This window comes from Larimichthys crocea, chromosome XIII, assembly GCF_000972845.2.
Source record: "Larimichthys crocea isolate SSNF chromosome XIII, L_crocea_2.0, whole genome shotgun sequence".
Classification (NCBI taxonomy): Eukaryota; Metazoa; Chordata; class Actinopteri; family Sciaenidae; genus Larimichthys; species Larimichthys crocea.
In genome coordinates, this window is record NC_040023.1 from 1,283,783 (window position 1) to 1,306,939 (window position 23,157).

The following is a 23,157-nucleotide window of genomic DNA, read 5'->3' on the forward strand; positions in this document are numbered from 1 at the left end:
GGGAAGGCCACCTGACCACTAAAATGATGTAGAACTCTATGCTATAACATTTCATCAACTTAACAGACTAAAAATGTTTTATGACACGAGTTCTTCACAAGTCTATAAAAAGAGTTGGTCAAAGTGTTGAATAAATCAAGCTGACAGGCAACTGACTCGGAAGTTGACAGCCAGTGGAACCTTTTATAGATCTAAATGTCCCAGAACACATATCTGTTTGTTACAGACCTCGAGACACATTTGTCTGTTCTGTTACAGTCCATATAAAGCTTACCTTTTATGGAGGAAATGTCTTGAAAAGAATTTCTGAAAATCATTTTTCAGATGTAGTTAATAGAAATCCATGTACATGGTTTCTTGTAACAGATTCTGTGCTTTATTTTCAAGCATTTCAGCATCTATTACGTTCCGGTATAAAACTTGGTTCATCTTTTATAGAAGTTACTGCTGACGGAGGTGTAAAACCTCCAAACTCATTGAATCATCCCTCTCTGGCTCTGCCTCTCTTTCCTTTTTCTGTCTCCCTCTCTGTCTCCCTCCCTCTACTTCTCTCTCTGTCTTTGCTGTCCTTCACTCCCCCTCTTCAATTCTCCAGCCTGCAGTGTCATCTGTCTCACTAAAAACTCTGAAGGCATGGCAGCATTCTCTCTTTTTTTCTCTAGCACTTTGGTTTTTACCCACCACTCAGTTCTTTTCTCCCATCTCAGTTCTTCCGTCTCATGATCCCTGTACCTGGACTCTGCTATAATTGCTTATCTAGGGAGAAATAAAAGGCAGGTAAATGGTTATGTGTATGTGTGTATGGTAAAAAGCGTTGCTGCATGCTGGTGTCTGCTCTGCATGCAGGCCTCTGTGTGCCCCTATATATGTGTGTGTGACTAATGCAGATAGTTCTACAGATGGCCCATAAAAGCAGCAGCTTGTAATGAAGCAACTGAGACTGAAATCATAGTTATGGTAAACTGGGGAGAGACAGAGATAGGGAGAGAGCAGCAGAGATAGATAGAGAAAGAGGAGAATAGAGAGGAGGAAGAAGTCAGGGTAAGAGAGAATAAATAAGTGAAGGCAGGCAGCAATAAACCATGAAAAGTAGTGTGGTATAGCTGCTGGCTACTGAATAAACTGGTGTAATGAAACTATATGATGTTCACAATAAACTAGGGAGAGAAAGAAAGGAGGAATGAAGGGATGGACAGAAGGGTGATATAGTGGCCTGGTTGGAACAGGAGAGAGAGAGAGTGAGAGGGAGAGGCAAGGAGCTGGCATGTCATCAAAGTTTTTAGTTAAGGAGGAGGGAGTGGAGGAACAGGACGGGAGGGGATGGGTGGAGTGTGACAGGAAAAGACATTGAGGGAAGCGTAGGGAGAGATTAAAAAAACGGGAATGAAATGGGAACGGGAATGAAAGATAAAATGAAAAGGGGCTTATGGGGCTTAGACAGATGGAGAAAAAGAAAGTGATAAAAAAGTGAAAATGAAGCAGAGGAAAGAAAAAAAAACAGGTGATAGAACAAAGATAGGTTGGATGAAAATGTGATGGAGGCACCAAGTGACTAAGAAAGGAAGGTGTTGGCGTTTGTTTCCGACCACCAACAGACCAGCTGTGTGTGTGTGTGTGTGTGTGTGTGTGTGTGTGTGTGTGTGTGTGTGTGTGTGTGTGTGTGTGTGTGTGTTGGTGAGAGTAAATGTGTGTCTGATAGGACACTGAACAACAAACATCCTGACACTGAGTGGGGCCACACTGACTGGCAAAATCGATAGGCCAACAGGTCGCAACACTAGGCCAACCTGACATCCAATCACAATACAGCACAGGGGGGTCGCCAAAGTGATGGATGACCCTGGGTGTGTGTGTATGTGCATGTGTGGTGGAGTCCAAATGTGTCTTGTCAGTGTGCATTTCTCTGTAACTGTGTGTCTGTGTGAAGATAAGGAGAATGGCGGTTGGAGGGGGTCTGTAAGGGTCTTTAGCAAAACGATTTTCCTCTCTCGTTTATGCTGACGGTGCATTGTGACCACCAGGATCAGCTATGACCTCTAACAAAATTCTTACACAGAAACTTTATATCAGAACTAATTACAGCACATGAAGCCATGCATGTTTTTTTCTGCCAGGGGAAGTCATTTAGAGGCGCTAGTTACAAGTTACTTGTTTTTTTAAATGATCCACAAGCTCTGATCTCCTCATCACATTAAAGATGGCTGCTAATAATAACAAGGTAGCAAGTTTCATTGAGAGGAAACTTGAAGATTGTGTTGACTGTGTGTAGCCACTGAGAAATGCAAAATGTCCATCTGTAGAGTAAGTGGCGGTACAGAGGGTAGAGAGAGGGAGTGCAGTGTAATTGAAAAGGTGTGACAATAAAGTCATTGTTTAAATTAATCAGCCAACCAATCTAAGAATCACTCAATCGGTTCGTTTGCTGACATCAAATCTTCTCTACACGCTCTCTGCATGGTGAATGATAATTACATATTTTGCCGATAGCATGGGAAAGATTCCCCTGCAGCTATACACTGGCTTTTCATTCAAAGATTATTGCAGTATTTCTGAATTTTGAGGAGTGAAGCGACATACAGTTTCAGAGTTTCTGGTGACATTTTGAGAAAAAAGTGCAGTTCTATCTACTTCTCTCATTTAGGAGCATACTGAGCATAATCTTTCTCTTTCCTTTCCCTCCTTTACCCTCTCCTTTTAACTTTCCCTATTCTCCCTTTCACTCCCCTCCCTCTGTCAGAGTAGTTTCATAGTGCTATCTATCATGTTAGGCATCCTCTCATATCTCTCATTTTTTCCCCACCTCCTCCTCTTTCTGTCTCGCTCTACTCTTGCCTCCCCCTTTACCCAATCTGTCTGTCTTCCACTCCCCTCCCTGAACCCCTATCTGTCTGAACAGTTTCATAGTTGTATCAATCAAGTTCAAACAATAAGACTGGAGTTGGTCCCTGTTCTCCCATCTACTTCCTGGTTTATAGCTTGTAATACGCCTTCTCTGTCTCTCTCTCCCTAATTCTCTCTCTCTGCTGTGTGTGTGTGTGTATGGATGTTTATCTGCACACTTGTGCATATGTCTTCGGCAAATGTATCTGGGGGGAATAATGTGATTAACTATAAAACACTGTGATATTGTCTTCCTCTGTTTCTCCAGGGCTGAGTTTAGCCTGCTTCGACTGGGAGTGCAGTCAAAATATTCTTTTACAGCCCTGTGCTCAGCAATATGTATCATAAAGAACTATAGGCGTCAGATCCTTGCTATATGTGTGCTTGGGGTAGGATTTTAGAAGAGGTTGTGACAATGTGTATGTGTTTAAACTGCATCATCACAATGCAAATGTCTTTTTTTATCTGACCATGAAACTGTGTTTTGACACAGTGTGTGGACTGGGGCTGTAAGTGCTCCAGAGCAGTCTCTGGGTTGGACGCATCACTGAGCAAGAGTTGGGTATATTATTTGGTTGAGTGACAGTTGAGTCAGGGGAAATGCATAGTTAAACATTTGAATACAATTAATTCAAACTGAAAAAGCTTAAATTCTTCTCCCTTTCTTTTTTCTCTCCTCCTCTGCAGAACTCCACAGTACATCTTGTGGAAACCCCGGTGTCCCACCCAAAGCAGTACTAAGTGGTGGTGGCCGTTTTGCCGTGGGAGATCGTGTGCGGTACAGTTGTGTTCCTGGTTACGTCTTAGATGGCCATGCGACACTCACCTGCATTACCAATTCTGGGAACACCGCCGTCTGGGACTTTCCTGCTCCAATTTGTCGAGGTATGGACGACTAAATCCTATACGTGTGTGTGCATGACTGTATATGGAGGGTTTTATTCTAAAGTGAGAATCCATTGGAAATGTGTCTGAACTACAAAGACAATAAAATAAATAAAAACAGAACTTATCCCTTAATTATTTTCTTTTGATAACAATATAACTTGACTCAATATAATGCTTTCACTGAAGAAATTTATATAAAATTTTGGAAGAAAACTCTACATATAATTTATGTGTATGTGTGAGACAGACAGACGGACAATGCTTGCATTTGTGTGTGAAAGCGAGCAAAGCAGGCACTCCAGGAATGCTTGTGTGTATGGTGTCTGCTTATAATGTGTGTGTGTATTTATGTTTTACTTTGTGTCAAATATCAAAGGTGTGTGTGGGAGAGAGGCAAACATGCAGCGTGTACTGTATGTTATTGTGTAGTTTGGGATACTAGGTCAGGTTTAGATGGTCTGTGTGACATACAGTAGCGTTGAATGCTATGTCACACTACAGTATGTATGATCTGTGTTACTTTATGTATTTGTAGCAACATTTTTTTTTGCACGACCAGTCCTACTGAGAATCACACCCACAATCGGAAGATTTATGTTGCAGCTGCTGACAACTCATTGTTTTATTCTGACTGTCCGTTAGGAGTGTCAGACACTTTCATTGGCCCCTATTTAAAATAGTAATAAAAAAAATGCAGCCAGTATGCAAGTTCCTTAAAAAACAGAATAAATAAGTGACTGTTGAAGACGGCTGAACATCTATCAAGCCACAGAGACTCAGATAGTGTCATAGATACCAACATGGATGTGTGTGGCCAGATGGCAGCTGCATGGGCACCCCGGCATCTGGAGGGGACTGTGTTGACAAAGAAAATGGCTAATTGACGGTGTCAGGATCATTACCAAGTTTACACTGGAGCCACAAATAAAAGAAGTTCCAGTTTACACCATATGCTCTTGATGGCAATATGCTCATGAATGACTACAACCTTGAAGACCTAGAAAATGAACAAGTGAACAAATAACACTATGTTACACTGTTGTGTTATAATATTGTAGACTAACATACTTTATATTCGTATATAAGAATGTAATATAAATTAAAAAAACAACAAAAACATACTTGAGTTGAGGATGTTTCTCCCGTCATTAAGGCCACATAATCGGTGGCCCTTTATTTCTCTTAATGTTACTCCATTAACTCTCATGTGACTGCAGTGACTGCAATGGCCTGGACTTGTGCAGGTGGAAAAAGTGACTTATAGAAGTGTGGAAATGCAAAGATTGCAGCCTACACAAAATTAGCTGACTAGCATTGATTGCTAATTTTAATATCTTGGCTGAAAAATAAAGTTGTAAAGTTATGTTGCAACATCACTCTTGCTAGGCTAATGGAGTATCTTTGACTAACTATTATTTTTATATGTTCGTAGAAATGGCGGAGGGAGGCATAGATCAGCAGCGAGTGATTAAAAAAAACCGTAGCAGACATCTGGGCACATTTCAGGTTTTATGAACTTATTAGAAAGCACAAACTGAACAAGTTAGCCATTTCCACCATGAGATAATGTCTGCAACCATAAAGAATGCCAGTCCAGCTAAATCAGCCAAGAATTGAGGAGGCACTGTTAACTGCTGTCAAACTCTGAGAGAGGGAAGAAAAGCACCCTCTCTGTGGCACACAGAATCGTTTTATAGAAAACTGTGATATCTGCACTCTGCAGTAAAGACCAGACAATGAAGCTAGTAGCCACTACATGTGATTCCTGGACCTCTGTTGCAGCTGACTCATATGTAGCACTAGTAACACACAGTTGTTATGTTTATGTACTGAAAAGAGGGTCCAGATTTATCTGAGCGCTTGCACTTATTGATTAAAAAAAGTAGCCATGTGCAGTAATATAGAAAATTAGGATACATTGAGATGCATCAAAAGAGTCACATCTCTAGTGACTTAGTAAAGATATTGAACCTTGACGCTCCACCTGAATGCATCCGGGTTGTAGATCTGATAAACAACACAGAGTCAGTCATCCAGAAGAGCACCATCCCTTACTCACATGAGAGAAGGCACTTATACTTCTCAGAAGGGACCTGAACATCTTTATCCTCCCAGGAGAGAGGGGGCATATTCACAGTACTGAACTTGGAGGACTGTCAGTTCACGGTATGTGCACTCCTTAGTGATGCAAGCACAAGTGACAAACAAGAGAAATGCCACAAACTGCTACAAAGAAAGAAGAAGCAATGGATTTCTTGCAATCAGTGGAAACACAGAAGGCATAGATCATCAAAGCATCCACCTCTGTGAAACTGTCAGCAGCCATGATTTTCGGGGCTCTGTCAGCAAGGTTTAAGGATACACATTGGAAGGATTGACGTCAATATATATGTGATGACTGGGGAAAGAAATATAGTGGCAGTAGCAGGAACCCAACCTGACCACACAAATAGAATGCAATCCATCCTAGGTATTCCTTATTGGACCTTAGCTTAGCAAAGCATTAGATAAATGTTTTCTATAGACAGGGCTCCAATCCCTCCTGTACTCAGTCTGTACATGGACAATGTGGTAAGGAAGTCATTAAGAACTGGCTGTTAGTCAGTGACTCAGATGCTTGTCATGAGACAAGAATGCAGATATATGCGTCATGGACCTATATGGAAACCAGTTGCAGAATCATTAGTAAAAGGTGCAGAAGAATAGCCAGGAGTTTCTCGACTGTGCAGTTTTCATAAAAGTAAGACATCATGATCATTAGCATAAACCACCTGGCCGATAAAGACAAAGAAATTGTTAAATGCCAAATTATTATCTGGTGTGTAGCCAAACTTAAAAAACACAACATCTTAATATTTTTCAAACCATGCAATTGAACTGCTAATTCACATAGTTGCTATAAGCAGTGCTGTCATAACATGGAAAAGAGTCATTACGGAAAAGGCACGTGTTTAACATCTAACCTTGGCATTTACTTCACTTCTATTGAGTTGAATTACTTTCACTGTGCACCGGTTAGCTCGGTTGGTTAGTGTACACCCCATGTACGAAGGCTCAGTCCTTGCTGCAGCCGTCTAGGGTTTGATTCTGTTGAGTGTTGTACCCCTCTCTCATTCCCCACTTTCCTGTAACTGTAAAGCTTGAAAAAGCCCAAAAAATGCTTTCATAAGGCTGCTATATGACCTTACACAACTTAACCCTCTTTGATGACTGTTGAAAATGTCTTCAATTACAAGTAGAATGGATTTTATATCATAGTTTTGTGAATGCCTCACTAAGGTGACAGGTGACAGCTACCAGTTGTGTTCATATTGACCAAATATGTCATTTTATGTCTTTTCCTGACAGACACCAAATAATGAAAGTTTGTATTAAATAAGTTGTAAGTTCTAACGTCACACGAGGGAATCAAAATGCAAAATAGACTTGTAAATGAGCTTCACTGTGAAGCTAAGGGTACTTAATCACCCTTTAAGTGTGTATAATGTTTGTGCATTTAAACATACACATACTCACTCTCTCTCTCTCTCTCTCTCTCTCTCTCTCTCTCTCTCTCTGTGTCTCTGTGCAGTGAACTGTTAATTTGTGTCTAGGGAAGCGAGAGAGGTAGATGGGGAGGGAAGAGGGAGAGATGGCAACTTGTCAGTGCTAGATTAGCAATGTCTCTGTCACTCTGTCAGTAGGGCTAAGAGGAGCTAAGCTACTAATACGTTCACACCAACTCTGAAGCACACACATGATGAAAAACCCTGCCCCCCACAAAACCACTCTTGCATACACAAGGAGTTGTATACATGAGTGTTTGTGCTAACTCGTGTGTATGTGTGTGTTTGTGTGTGGTGACACCTAGATGCATACCAGCCTTAATAGCTTTCTATCAATTATTCAGCCATGCAATGAAATGACTTGAAACGCACTGCTTTTAGCAATATCACCTCTCTCTCTCTCTCTCTCTCTCTCTCTCTCTCTTTCTCTGTGTAAATGTGTAATCTTGTCTTTTTATTCTTGCAATTACTTTATTGTAAACATGAGAACGAAATACACTGCTTAATTTGTCATGAATTCATCATGAACAGACCAGATAACTCACTCACTCAAAATGGTAAAATGCAGCTACATTTAACTCATTCACTCATTCATCTCTCACTGTTACAGGTGAAATCACTAGACCAAGTTTTGTTCAGGCATAATAATAGCATAATATAGTTGCACACTGTGGTTAGTGGATATTACACTGCCCCTTCTTTGTAGAAGAATTTAAATTAGATGATGTTGAATGTTGTGGTTTCATAATTTACTCCTTTTCAGTTGGAGCCATAGTGGAGAGTGCAGAAACAAACTACAGAATAAAGTATACTTTACAATGTAATGCAACCTAATATAACAATTAAAACTACAGTTTAACAGTGTTTGTTCAATGGCACTGGATCGCATTATGTTTAACATGTGGTGTTTTTACTGTTCACTTTATAAATTTAGTGTATTGGACATTTTTATTTTCCATGTTGGAATATCTTTGCCACGACTGAGCAATCACATTGCAAATTAGATTGTTTTCTAACAGGCATAAAAATACTTTTTCTAGGAATATATAATGCAATGCCAGTCCCCTGACGATGGTTCTAGTGGTTTAGAGAGAGATCATTTTGGGATTCAATTTGTATGAGTGGAACTGTAGCAGTTCTTTCTGCCAAAACTCTGTTTGTCCCTTACTTCACCATATGCCATGTAGATAGCTTTTTATATACTTAAATATGACCCCATTTGATACAGATTAAGGAACAGGTACTCACTTCACTACACTTTGAGGTCTAAGATCACTACAACTATGAATTTGTAGAGTAATATTGTGCGTATTTGTATTGTTCAGTCTTTTTCTGCACCGGTAAACCTGAGAATACATGTGATTGGACATGCAATAATGACATGTTGTACCATGATCAAATGAAAAAGCATGCTGTTGATTTAAAAAAAACAAAAAAAAAACTTAAATTCATTTAATGTAATCACTATTGCTCAGGTTTAAAGGAACCATGATCATTAACATACATCAAGTGTATGTTCTGTATGTAGAGTCAGGCCATCAAGTAGCTAAGCCCCGCTAACAAAACTGTTCAGAAGTATTACATACTACCATTAAAGCTCCATTATTTAGTGGTATCAAGCAGTGAATTTGCCGACTAAACTAACTTCACCCTCTTTTTCCAAGCATGAAGGAGAAACCATGGCGGCGATGAAACTCGTGAAAACCAGTGTTTGGTTTGTCCATTCTGGGCTACTGTAGAAACATGGTAGTGAAAACATTACAAGCATTACTATTGAAGGGTGCTGTTTCCACACTTTTATTGTACCTAAACCATGTTATGTAATACTATGCACAAAATATAATTCACAGCTATAGTATGCCAAACCAAAAACACATGGGCTATTAGTTATATGCAGTATGTTTTGAAGTAGAGATTCCACATGGACGTATGAAGTGCATCTGTGTGTTTGTGCGTTCATGTATGGAGTGTCAGTATGTGTGCTGCTACAAGGTTGGTGCAGAACTATTTACAGGGCAGAAATACCCTTCAGCATTCAAGGCATCCATATTCACACAAACACACACTCACACACACACACACACACACACACATGAACATAGTTGGCCCTGAGAAAATTTCATCATGATCTCACAGATAGAAAATATGCTTATGAATATTCATGGTTTGGGTGAAAATGTGGATGTATGTGTAAGTGGGGTGGGGGTGAGGAGGTGGTCTGAGTGAAAGAGAACAAGACAGAGATAAACAGACAGAGCATCAGTGAAGTGTACATATCTCTATGGTGCAAGGAACAGAGCTTGAGCTGAAAAATGGGTGAATTTTGGAGAAACTGTGTTTTGTGTACGTACAGGTGCATTAATACACTGTGAATCACTGAATGAACCATAATTGATTTCTGTACAATATCTTCAAGTCACAATAAGACCATTTGGTGGAGAGAGGAAGAGATGGGCGATACAAAGAGAACAAGAATGGGGGGAAGGAAGTAGGGGGTTATTGTTGGAATTGAGAAAGTAATAATGTGCTCTGACAAAACTCAAAATTAGACTGCCTGAAAAACGGAAATGAAATGAGTGTGTGCACTGTTGTTTGTGTGCTTTTGTGTAGTCAGCGTAATGAGATTGAGGCTATGTTTATGTGTGTTCACAGGGGTGTGCGTGAGACGTTATTGGTTGATCTCATAGTACTAATTCTGCAGAACACTTGAATTCTTTCCCCCCTGTTGTGAGCAATAACACTACTGTGTCCCAAACAAATACCATACAACATGGACTGAGGCAACAATCCATCTATGGGTTGAAAACTTCACTTATCCTGAAGATGCTGGAATCCATGAACGTACAGAAACAAAATGGAATATGACCAAAACTGGTGAAAAATAGGACAAAGTCCTGTAACTTCTAGTAAGTTTTGAAAATCTGACACACACACACACACACACACACACACACACACACACACACACACACACGCACACACACACACACACACACAAATACCAGCACACACAGTTGGGTGCATTGTCAGCTAGCTACAGGCTAATGTGTGTACTTTTGCTGCATTACACTTAGCTTCTAAGCTTCTTCAGTTATAGCTTAGTGAGTAACTTACAGCACTGGATGTTGTACCACAAGGAACTCATCTTGTCTACTTGAAAACTTGGTTAAAAACTATTTTACCTACCTGTCCCAAAATTAAAGTATTAACCAGCATTGTATCAAAAGTCATATCAGAAAGAAGTATAAGCCATAGTTAAGCCATGAGCCAAATAAAGAAAGAAAGAAAGAAAGGAAGAAAGAAAGAAAGACACTGAAAAAAAGAAAGAAAAAAGCATCAAATGAATAAATTGCTCTGGATACAGATACATGTACTTATACAGGATACAGTAGATCATAATTAAATATAAGGATTGTCCAAGCGAACAAACCTATTGCTTAAGCAGACATATTTCTATCTGATCTAACCTTTCTGAGCTTAGGTATGATATTGTAGTTGTTCTGTAATTCCATTCAAAAAGTAACAACAAATAACACTTAAACATTTATAAAGGTTAACTGATTGTGTACCAGAACAGAAATGTATTTTATTATATTCACATCATATTCAGGTCACAGAACCCAAACCAGGAGACAGTAAAACAGATACAGCATCAGGAAAATGACTTAGACATTAATTCCCACATTTTCAAGAACCAAACTTTGGAGCTCTTTCGAACTAGCATCATTGAGAAGGTGGCCTTTTAATGTGTAATTACCTTTCCCAGAGGCACTGGTAATTTAATCTATTTAATTATTCTTTATTATTATTTCATCATTGTTTAGTATAGCAGTAATTCTAAAGAGGACATTTTTAATGTGGTTTCCAGTATGATGGGGATGTGATAAGGATGAGAGACGGGTGGTTTCTACTTAGCGGCACTTAAGCACCTACCCAGGCCTCAGACTGGCCATTGGGAGCACAGGGGAGAAATCTCAGACAGACTGGACGATAAAACAAAATTAAACAGGTAAAACAACACAAAGCTACATTCACTTCGAATGTAATCCTAGAGCGACTTACAGTGATACTGTCTAAAGATACAATATATCACTGACATTAACAGTAAAATGGATACAAGGCCTAAAAGAGCTTGAAGGTTCAACTTCATGAATGATAATACAGGTCATCATTTGGAAGCACTGCGGTGCTGTTTGCTGTGACAGTTCAAAGATAAAGTGTTTATAGCTCTATGAGTGAAGCAGGATCACACAACATTCAATGTGTATGAAACATTTAGAATGTGCTTTGAATACTGACTCTGTCAGTGGTTCATCTTAATTCTAGTGAGTTCTTACTCATAAAAAAGAACTGTTTCAAAAATGATTATTGATGCCAGATGTAGACAGCCTGTTAACGAATAATTAATGGACTTTAACTGAATCACACTAAGAATGATTTGTGAGCCGACAGAAACAGGATGTGTCAACTCTCTTGGTATATATGGATGTTATTGAGTGCATAGCCTTGAACAGGTGTTTGCTTTGAATCTGAGTTTGCAGCAAAAAGTCTTTTACAGGTCTAGAAATCCACAACATTTTGCAAAACGCCAGCAGAGGGTGTTTCTATGCATCAAATATTTAAGTCATGGGCTGTACAAAATGCTACATCACATGGTACATGGCCCTTTCACTTGAAAACACATTAAAAAAAAACCTAAACCAGGTGTTAAGCAGTTGATATTAGATTATACTATATAGACTATTTCCTCAGTATAAGCTTATTGAGGTTGTTTGCTCTTTTTCAATAACATTCTGCCAGAGTCAGTACTTTAAACTCTGCTGAAGTTGGTTGTTTGACATCCACATAAACTTTCTGCGACTTTCACAATTCACTTTGCATCTGTGTGTGGGTATGTGTGTATGTTTGTCTGTGTGTATGACACAGAGAGTGTGAGTGACTGTTTTTGACAGTGTGCACGACTGTCCTTGTTTGTGGCTTTGTCTGTGTAGAGGAGTGTGTGTTTTGTCCAAGACTGACTAGGATTGTTGGATGGTGAAATGGTGAGACTGTCATGGTACGGTGGTTTTGTTATCGTCATGATGGTGTTATTTTCCAGGTAGCATCTTTTATTCTTTTTTTCCCACTTCTTTCACCTCCTCACTTTTTCCAGCTGTTCTCTTTTGTCATTTTGCTGTTTTTCATGTTACTTGCCAGGTTGCAATACAACAGGTGGCTGACACAAATTCAGAGCTCTTCTTTTACAGCAGAAATGAGCTGTTGTCACCTATCCATACAAACCAAAATCAGCCATAAACAAATAAAGTATTTCCTTTTAGCCCTAAACTCGTCCAAGGTGCCACTACAGTGTGTTATACTGTAAGTGTTATAAAGTTCTTGTGAAGTTCTTCATCTGCCACAGATCTGAGGGACATCAAATCTGTGTGTGTGTGTGTGTTTGTTTGTGTGTTTGTGCATGTGCGCCAAGTAGTATAAACTACTTGTGCGGATTACAGTGTTTATGCAGGTAGACTCCTTGCAGTGCAGGAGATTCAAGCTGTAGTTGTCATATTTATTCAAACATGTTGAACAGACAGACTGGATGTATCTTTATGAATTCATATTGGTGTGTACACACAAGTGTGTGTAGGTGTAAATGATTTTTGTCAGCACATCTCTATATTTCTTAGTGAGGAGATTCAAAGACTCCTGTAATGATCACATGTCCTTATATCAGCAGCAGTTATCTCCTCTCTCCAACAAGTTCAACTGTCAGCAACTCTAAAGAATAAACTAGTCATTTCTCCCCATTAGCAGCCTTGCATGATGAAAGAAAGATACTTTCATCAGGTCATTGTGATGACCTTATCCAATTAGCATCAGAAGTCTATGCTTGGAGTTGGAAGTGGCAGTATACTTCTGCTGTTAAGAAGACCGGTTGTTATACAGCATGTCAAAGTGCTAGCAGGCTGGTATGTGTCAGTGTCATAAAACATCTGCTCCTCATTCTTGTTTTTTCAGCTAATTATTTCAAGGCAAGTTTATTTATGAACACATTTCAAAAGAAAACACGGTGCTAATATAGTTACATTACACAACAAGATAAAACTAGTTTTGAACTAATTACATGTTTGTGAGCTAAATGTCATTTAACAGATGCCACGACACCTCGAAGTAACACCTGTGTTCTCTGATCATAAACAACATAACACAGATCGAGAAGAACTGAAACTTAACTTTCTGTTTTCATGTGAAACAGAAAGTCAAGGTCATTGCTAAAGCAAACTCATAAAATGGTGATATAACCTTTCAGTGATCAGAAAGAAAATAATGGGGATTGTTTTTATGCATATATTTATATGTATCAGATGTCACAGAAAAGGACAGTAGATATATATATATATTTCAGAAATCTTGGCACTTATTTTCCCTCAACAACAACGACTCTAAAGACTCTTAAGCAGGATAAAACAAACCATAAAAGGCTTTGCTCATGATGTTTATGTCTATGACTACAGTTTGTTTCTTTTCCTTCCTCTCCCTCACTGCCTGTCCCTTTCTTTCACACACACACACACACACACACACACACACACATACACACACAAACACACACACACACACACACACATACATACACACACCTCTTGCAGCTTCTCCATGGTCTCATTATTATCTTGCTAATGGTTCCCTGTGGATGTGAAGCTCTGCTGATCCAAGCAGCTGGAGACACACACACACACACACACACACACACACACACACACACATATATATATATATATACCGCCAAACCGACAGACAAGAGAGCGACACACACACACACACACACACACACACACACACACACACACACACACACAGAATACCGTACATGCCCAGGTAGAGAGTAAAATAATCCAGGACCATATGTTCCTACCAGTGAAAAAATGTCACACACACACCTACACCCACACCCACACTCACACACATACAGATCCATTCAGTCCATGTTGCTAATCCCTCTCTGTGGAAGTCAGTAGGGACTTAGTTCTGTAATATGTCCTCATGTGTTGATAGTGCAATTACTGAAACACAGAATCAAAGATGCCAAAACTGTTGAAACTTTTTGTCCAGTGCAAAAATGATTTTTTTTTTTGATGCTGTTATTAAAGTGTAGGTTTTTATGTTGTTCTCATTCTGCAGTGTGTTTGAGTGAGATCATGAAAATACTTGAAAACAAAACGATGAGTTGTGGCATATTTTTGTATTGTCGGCAAAAGGCGTTTGTGACAAAAACTTTATCAACCACAACTTTTTTTCAAAGTATGGAATATGTAGAAATATGAAGACCTTTGCTGTTGAGAAATGTTTATATATGGCAGGTAATATTCAATATTCAAAACAGTGTTCATAGTAATGAATCTCTCTCTCTCTCTCTCTCTCTCTCTCTCTCTCTCTCAGATCAATGTACCAGTCTTGTAGTGACACTTGAAGTACTCTTATCTCTTCTCTGCAGACCTGCTCAATTCTTGCTACCTCTCTCCTTTCCTGCTCTCCACTTCTCTCTCCCCTCTTTTCCCTTTCTGTCTCTTTCTCTCTTCCTTCTTGCTCTGCACATACTCTCCTCTCCTCTCCTCTCCTCTCCTCTCCTCTCCTCGCATTACATTGATGCTGATTATGGGTGCTGTCTAAACTTTGGTTAACAATGACATATGAGGTTGCTGTTGCAGCTCATCTACAAGCACTCTGCACTGCTAACATTTCACAATAAGACTGATGCACTCTTTCACTTGCTTTCTGCCCCCTTTCTCTCTTTCTGTTTCATTTTTTTCTTTTATCCACACTATCTTGCACACCCAGATGTGTTATTTTCCTGTGAAAGCCTTCTCTCTGTAACCTTTAGTGTTTTCCATGTTTATATTTGTAATAAAACTCTGCATAATTCTTTATATGCAGAGCAACTTGAATGACCCCAAGGCTGTGGCTGTAATAGTTTAAAATTATTCTCAACAGGGTAACAGAATAGCATTGCATCACAGCTCATGGTGTCATTGCCATTTAAATGCCAGTTTTAAGTCTGCCCACAGTCCCTTCTTCTTTGTGTATACTTAATAAAACGGTACAGCTTTACAGACAACTTTCACCAAGAAAAAGTGAAGAGAGTAGAGAGAGAACCAAATGTATTCATTTTAATCTTGAGCTATATGAGACAGGGGAAACTATTTTGTCAAACATTTTAATATTGATGACATAGCTATTTTTTATTAATCAGCCTTCCTTAGTAAGCCGTTTGATGGAACCTCACATAAAACAAGAATTTGCAACCTTTCATTCTATTTATCCAGCCAAAACTCAAACCTTAAGTTAGAGGCTTGTCCTACTGAAGCTTAACTGCAATGACTTACCCACACATCGTCAGGCTGACAAACAACATAAAGATCTGCAGCTTCAATACAGCCTTAGAACCAAACCATTTTTTAATCCAGCCTTTTAATTTATTTATCACAATGTAAGTCTCTTGTAAGCATCAATGTTTGGCTTGTGTGATCTGCTGATTCATAGTTATTACTTAATCATCAGATGTTGGTACAGCAGTAACAGAGCAGGTAACATGATATTGCATGCAGTGGTTTTTGCATTGAAACATCATCTACCATGAGCATGCCTTTGCACTTCCTCCTCATCAATAGATCAATACTGGGGCCAAACATGGGATGTCTAGCAGCCACAACAATAATAATTCACCAAAGTGTAGTTTCTTTAGCCATTTACAATTTTGAAGATGAACACCTCTTAATTACAGCTGATACGTGTTGGAAAATGGCTGAAGAATAAGTGATAAGTGATTATGGCTACATTCATTTAAAACTACAGATCTGAACCAAATGTGTCAAAAAGGAATATAGCTGTCGAAAAGGGATTTTGGTCAAATTCCAAGTAACCAGTCTCAATGCTCCTGTTCCTCTTGTGTTTGTGTGTCTTTGTGTGACAGCCCCCCTCTCCAGTGACAGTACCTACTTTGAGCTATTCACCTCCTGAATAAAATCCTCCACAGAAGACAATGCCAGACTTCACTGTGTACGACACAGCCTGAAATCTTGGCAAAGCAATTACACTACACCTAGGACGAGTGACAAGACAGCACCATTGCAATAGACCAGTTTCACCATCACACTGCTTTTTGATAAGAATGTTTGTGTTACCTGCAGGAGCAGTCAACTTGAGGCAGGTCACAATACCACTACAGACTTGGAGTACTTGGTGTACTTCAAGTATTAGTCTGTTCATCTATTATTAAATATGCTGGATTTTTATGGATGACACCGACATTGCAAGTGAGGTACACAATACTTATTTATCAGCATTTTAGGGTAAAACGTGTCCCAGTGGAAATATTTTTTCAACTTTAGCTACTACCAGTTAAAACTCATAAATAGAACTAAAAAAATATCAAATCTTATTTTGTGTTAGATCATACACCATGCATATAAATATGTTTTGAGGGGTCTCAAAGGGACACCCCGAATATTTGCTGTTCTTTGTTGAATTGTTTCAAAATAATGTAATGGAAAAAACAACTAAAGAAAGTTTTACCAAATAACAAATTTTTACTTTATCAGTTATCATCAGGAATACATCCCACAATTACTACACCACACAACAATTGTTTCAGTTTTTCATATTTATTCATATTTCTGTTTTTTTAAAACGTTGTTTCCCTTCATTAAAAGCACTATAAAAAGTATGTGTTTATCACTTCAGTGTCTGAAAAGATTATAGTTCAGTTATCACAGCAGCATGCAATTAAAAAAATATGTTCGATGTTTTCAAATTAAATACATTTTTACTGCGTTAAATCATCCTGGTTGCATTATTTCCAATATTTTATTTATTTATTCACAACACAGAGGTTTTGGCAGCACAGTGTGAGGTTTCTGTCAGCCAGCAGAAGGTTTGTGTCAGGTGTACTTTAGCTAACTGCAACATGATCGGTTTAAAAATTTGTTTACCATGACGGCTTCTTTTCCCTTATTAGTCTACCGACATTGCAGCACACACACAATTTACACTGCAAGCTTCCAGACACTGAAATGCATACGTACATAGTGAGGGTACCAGGCACACACACACAAACTTTTCTTTCACGCTCTAACACACACAGACACACACAGACATGCAGACACACAGCATAGTGGCAGTGCTGTAGTCAGCAGGAGCTCATTTAGCCACTAAACGATTCAGGATGTTCACATCGTCTGTGTGTGTGTGTGTGTGTGTGTGTGTGTGTGTGTTAAGGCTTGTGGCCAACAGTGCCATGGATTTTAAGGACAGCAGGTTTCGCGTCCCCTTTCCAACACTGTCTGCCTCTCTTGCAATACCAACTCCTTTCTCCTTACCCTTTTCCCAGCGCTGTCTGAAATCCCTAAGTCTTAAGTGACTTATTATCTTAAATTTTGGAACAGGCCAGTGCAATTTCTTCATATGGTATTGATGATGATAATTGACCAGCAATATCAATATCGAATGCAAAAATTATCATCAGTCTCGCACTTAGAGTATTTCCTGGGACACAGCTTTCTTTATGATTCCATGAAAGAGGTGTTTGATTACACAGAATCATTAGCTATCACCTCCATCAACTTATCAACCCATAACTCATTTTAGCAGAATGTAAGAAATCTCTATGGAACTTTATTGGTCTATTAAAGCAACACTCACCACACACAAACCTCTGCACAGTTTGGCTCTCTGTGTGATCTATTAGAGCAGTCAGTAAGTTGACTCTGTGATGGCATGAAGTTTGTGTACAACCACAGTGCCTGTACTCATCAACAGTTCATTCCTTAAAGTACATCTCATTTAATCTTCATTTCAATATGTTCCTCATATTGCACTTGACCACTGGAGTGTTGGTCACATCTTTAATTTACTCTTCTGCTGCAGCTGCACTGTTTATTATGATGGTCACAAACACACATGGCAATTGTCATTTGAATGTTGCATACATGCATAATCTGCTTCCTAAAGCGCTCATTGCTGTGGTTCTCTTCCCTGCTGTTTAAGAGGCTCTGCAATGTGGATTTTTATTTTAATCCAGCTGATTATGCAACTGTTTGAGGAGGAGAATAGTACGATTTCAGTGATGAAGGAATGTTTTTGGTTAGCAGACACTCACAAATAGAGTTGAGTTTTTTTCAAATGTGTGTATGTGTGTGTTTGAGTGTGTATATTTCTGTGTATATGGATTTCATTGTTTGTTGGAGGGAATGAAAGATTGGAGATTAGTCATGGCTGCTTAGTCACATCTATAAGATACACATGGCTGCTGTGACAACCGAAACAGTCTTTGACACGGACAATAGGAGAATAATCATGGCTGCCATGATTACAGAAAGGGGCTGGTGTATATACAGACCAATTCTGTAATTACATTGTCACCCAGGAAGAGATTTGTTAAAGCCGCTCAGTCGTTTGAAGATTTAAATATCAGATATTTTAATTAAAACTTGTGTATGAGTGTATTCGAAGTTTTCTGTCTGGCAGAAGTGTTTGCAGTGTTAACATTAAATTTGTGGATATGAGGCAACTTTTTGTTTTGTCTCATTGACTCCTGGACACTTTAAAGGGAGTTATTCTTTAAAATCATACATTTATAGATGTCAGCGGTGTTGTCAGAAAAGTACAGGTTGTACATGTGTTATCTTCCTGAACTAGAACACGATATTATGCTGTCAGACAGTTACAAAACAAGTGTGGAAAAACACCTGAGAGACTGACTGACTGATACCTTACAGTTTGTATCTGGGCAATTTTCATACACACTTGAATACACAGTGTGTGTGTGTGTGTGTGTGTGTGTGTGTGTGTGTGTGTGTAACAGGCAGACTGTATGCGTGTTATAGATCCAGTACAGATAATGTTACCATAGGAACAGAACCACTTCCACTACCTAGCAACATGTAGAGTTCAGGATACGTTGACCCGACTTCCTCTTCCTTTCTCTGTCACTCCTCCCCCTCTATGTCTGTTCTTTTCTCTCTTTTTCTCCCTGTCTCTCGATACTTTGACAGGTTAATGCTCAGCTAGCGTGTCTGGCTTATACGCATGCACACACACACACACACACATGCATACACACAGCCCGTGGTGGTGTGTAACAGGGGATTTCAAGGGGGACAGCAGGATAGACAGTTTAATCTGAAAGAAAAGGAGGGATGGTGAAAAAGCAAGAGGAAGATGCAGAGAGATAGAGTGAGTGGAAGGGAGACAGAGGGGGGGAAAGGTTATGGCCAGGACATGTCTCTGAGAAACACAGAGGAAGCAGAGAAAGGAGAAAACTTTATTACTGTTCCACTCCTGAGAGAAAGTGTGAGTGAGAGGAAGTGAGTTGTTGAGATTCGGGGCAGAAATTTTGCTTTTGTCGACATTTTATTGAGAGCACATGACAAAACAAAAGAGCAGCAGGACTCAAAGCTGGGGTAATTCATCTTAGCAGCAGTTGTAATGCTGTCATTTTATTCTTTTGGGCCCCCCCAAATAGATGCCAGTGAGGCAATAGCTAAATCAGAATTAATAAACAATATGGACACCAAGCACTCTGCTGTTACCTGTGGTTTTGAGGCAAAAAAAATGCTTAAAGGAAAGAAAACAACTTCAGCAATGAGATAGCTGCTGTTTAGGTTGTGATTAAGTCTCTGTGGAAAACCTTGAAGATGTTGACTGTATTTTAAGCCATCTGCTGAGGGGCCCTCTGGTGGTAAAGGGCTCTTGTGCACCAACCTGCTCTATGACACTTTGTGATGGATCTGGCTATGACCGATTTTAATGTCTCTGTGTGTGACAGTGAGTGTGCAGAGAGTTGTGTGTAATCTCAGAGCCGTCCTGTAGGATGGTTAATACCCTAGACAGTATAGTTTTTGTTTGTGTGTGTGTGTTAGTGTGTGCATGCATCATTTTGGGTGCATTTGTGTGCTTGTGCGGGCATGCAGGCGTGTTCATCTGTATTTGTCTGTGCAGATGTGGGTGTATATGCTTATCCCAGGTTCCCTTGGGACAGTGCAGATTGACAGCTCTATCCGTGGTTGTCATGGTGATTATGATGGATGTGTTTTGGGTTACCATGGAGACCGCTGTTTAGGCGTTCTATCTGCATGCATAATATAGTTTTAGCATAAAGAGATTCTGTAGCTGACAGAGAGATAGAGAAAAGGAACAACTTTCCTGGTTGACTTTGCTACATGTAGCAAGGGTCACATACATGCTCTAAACATTACGTCTTCACACATTAAATAGGGTACATAACAGTACAGTAGTTGGCCAAGATCAAGTGTATGTGGTGATAGAGAGATGACAGAGTGCTGACAGTCAGACAGTCAGGCAGGCATGCAGGCAGGCAGGCAGGCAGGCAGGCAGGCAGGCAAGTGTTCAAAACAGTGCACGTCCTCTGATAAAGATGAAAGAGTTGGTGCTGTGGAATTATAGAATTTTAACTATCCTCCACCTGTAGTGCTGAATTTTTAACATCATCTGCAGAGGTATCCAGAAGTTCTACTTTTTACATTGAAAGTAGGGATGTAACGATACATCGTGCCACGATTAAAATCGGTACAAATGTGTGACGACTCGCATCTGTTGACAGAAAAAATGAATCGCGATTCTTGGCGAATGCGAGAGAAGTAGGATATGTTCTTTTTCGTCTTTTTTTTTTATTAGAAATAGGTTACGTTGTGGCTGCAGCTTCCACTGCCGCGTCTGCCTTTCTGTGTCACACACACACCTACACACATGCGCACTAGTGGTAATCGTCAGGCCTGACTGTAATTTGTCTCATTTTGATTTAAAAAAAAATCGTGAAAAAATCGTATCGTGAACAAAAGATCGTGACTCGAATCGAGTCGTGAGTTGAGTGTATCGTTACATCCCTAATTGAAAGCATAGGAAAAGATCCGACCCCTATTGGATTCAGAGACATGATATGTGTTGCAACGTAGTTTCTAGAAAAAAAAACAACTTACAAGCAGCTGTTAGACCTACACTTTACACATATACAGAACCATTTCTCTTTTTCCTCTTTGGAATTATTTGAAGTGAGGTGGGATTTAGTTTTGGTTTCACATTTACTGCAGTTTTGATGACTGTACAGGTTGCAAAGCTGATGTACAAAAAAAAAAAAAAGGAAATTTGCAAAAGCAATCTACAAAATTTAGCTTGCTTCAAAAGTACATTTGTATTTCTATTACATTTACTCCCAGTACAACATGTAGATGATCTTGTGGTTTTAGCCCAGCACTGTTGACATATTGTACAGTAGAGATAGTATACTTGCTGTGGTTACCTTCTACCGCCGAATGAAAATAGATTAAATGCCACGCTGAAGCACACTGACATGAATTTAGTCATTCATATTCATTTCCATGCATCAACAACATACATATATCATAGCGAAAACACACATACATTGACACAGACTTCCTGAGGGGATGCCACAACACATGCATGATTTGCTTGTTTAGTGCGGCCTCAGGACAACCGTCTAGTTAAACTAGGCATGTCTGCATTTTACATGCTATTTTAAACAACACACATGCACACACATACACAGATATAGTACAGATACAGAAGTAGACATCTATGTATGTTAACATATGTGCTCTTTGACCAAAAAACATGCACCTTCACATAAACAGACTGTTCCAAAAAGGGATGTAATGATACAGTCAGCTCACGACTCAATACGGTTCACGACTTTTTGTTCACGATACGATTTTCTCACGATTTTTTTTTTTTTAAAATCAAAATTAGCTACAGACAAATTATGACCAAATAAAATTATCTTTTTATTTGTAGGAAAAAAAAATCTTAGGTGCTTTCTTTACAGAAACTCTCAAACAGTTTGTGTTTGAGAGATAAATAGTCCAACTTACATCTTAAACAACAAAATACATGACAAATATCTCCTTCCTTTAGAAACCATCTCACCAGTAAACTGGTGTTAACTGGTGTGATGTGCAGTTTTTACTCACAAGGTGGCGTAACGTTACTTTGCTTCTCACTGTGGTGGCAGATAATATGCTGCTGCATGTTGCTCGTGTTGCCGCTATATGTTGCAGTCTCTTGCAATATTTACATGCTGTTTTGGTTTTGTCTGTCCATTTCTCACGGTTGTATTTGTGTATATAGGGAATCCAAAATGCTGTCACACAGGTGATTTAAAACTGCTCGGTACATCATCTATTTCAAAGCTATTTTCTACAAATCTGCCCTCATTTTGTGCTCTGTACCTACGTAGTGACGTGAGTCACGTGACTTGACATCTGATGCTGAACAAATGAATCACCAAGTGACTTTTAAGATAAGGTAACCTATTTCTAATTAAAAAAAGAAGAAGAAAAAGAACATATTCTACTTCTCTTACATTCGCGAAGAATCGCGACTCATTTTTTCTGTCAACCGGTGCGGGTCGTCACGCATTTGTACCGATTTTTAGTCGTGTCACGATTCATTGTTACATCCCTGGTTCCAAATGTATGACACTGGAATATAACCACACAAACACAGACACACACAGACATTCTTCACTGGGGGCTGGGGTGTATCAGTAGTCAACATGCATGGCTGGCTCGTTCGCAACATAGAAGGCAATCAGGCTGTTCGCCTATGCATGACTCAGAGATACACACCCTTTATCACACACACATTATTTGACGTACAAATACAACTATCTGTGTTTGTAAAACAAAGACACTATCACACATAATCACCATTACACCCACAGTCACACAGTGAGGCCTCTGTTTAGTGCACACAAATGCACACAGATACACATGATAGTCCATGTTAATGAAAAGCACATTGCATCAAAGCAATACTCGTATGCACACAA

The 23,157-nt window shown here is 39.3% G+C and overlaps 1 protein-coding gene across 5 annotated transcripts in view; it reads left to right on the forward strand.

The window, feature by feature from the left end:
* Positions 1-23,157, forward strand: part of csmd3b (CUB and Sushi multiple domains 3b) — a 326,622-nt gene that overhangs the window by 131,609 nt on the left and 171,856 nt on the right. For all 5 annotated transcript variants that reach the window (XM_027286357.1, XM_019254824.2, XM_027286358.1 and 2 more), the window contains exon 4: positions 3,568-3,765. In XM_027286357.1, coding sequence (XP_027142158.1) covers positions 3,568-3,765 — 198 coding nt within the window. The remainder of the gene's footprint in view (positions 1-3,567; positions 3,766-23,157) is intronic.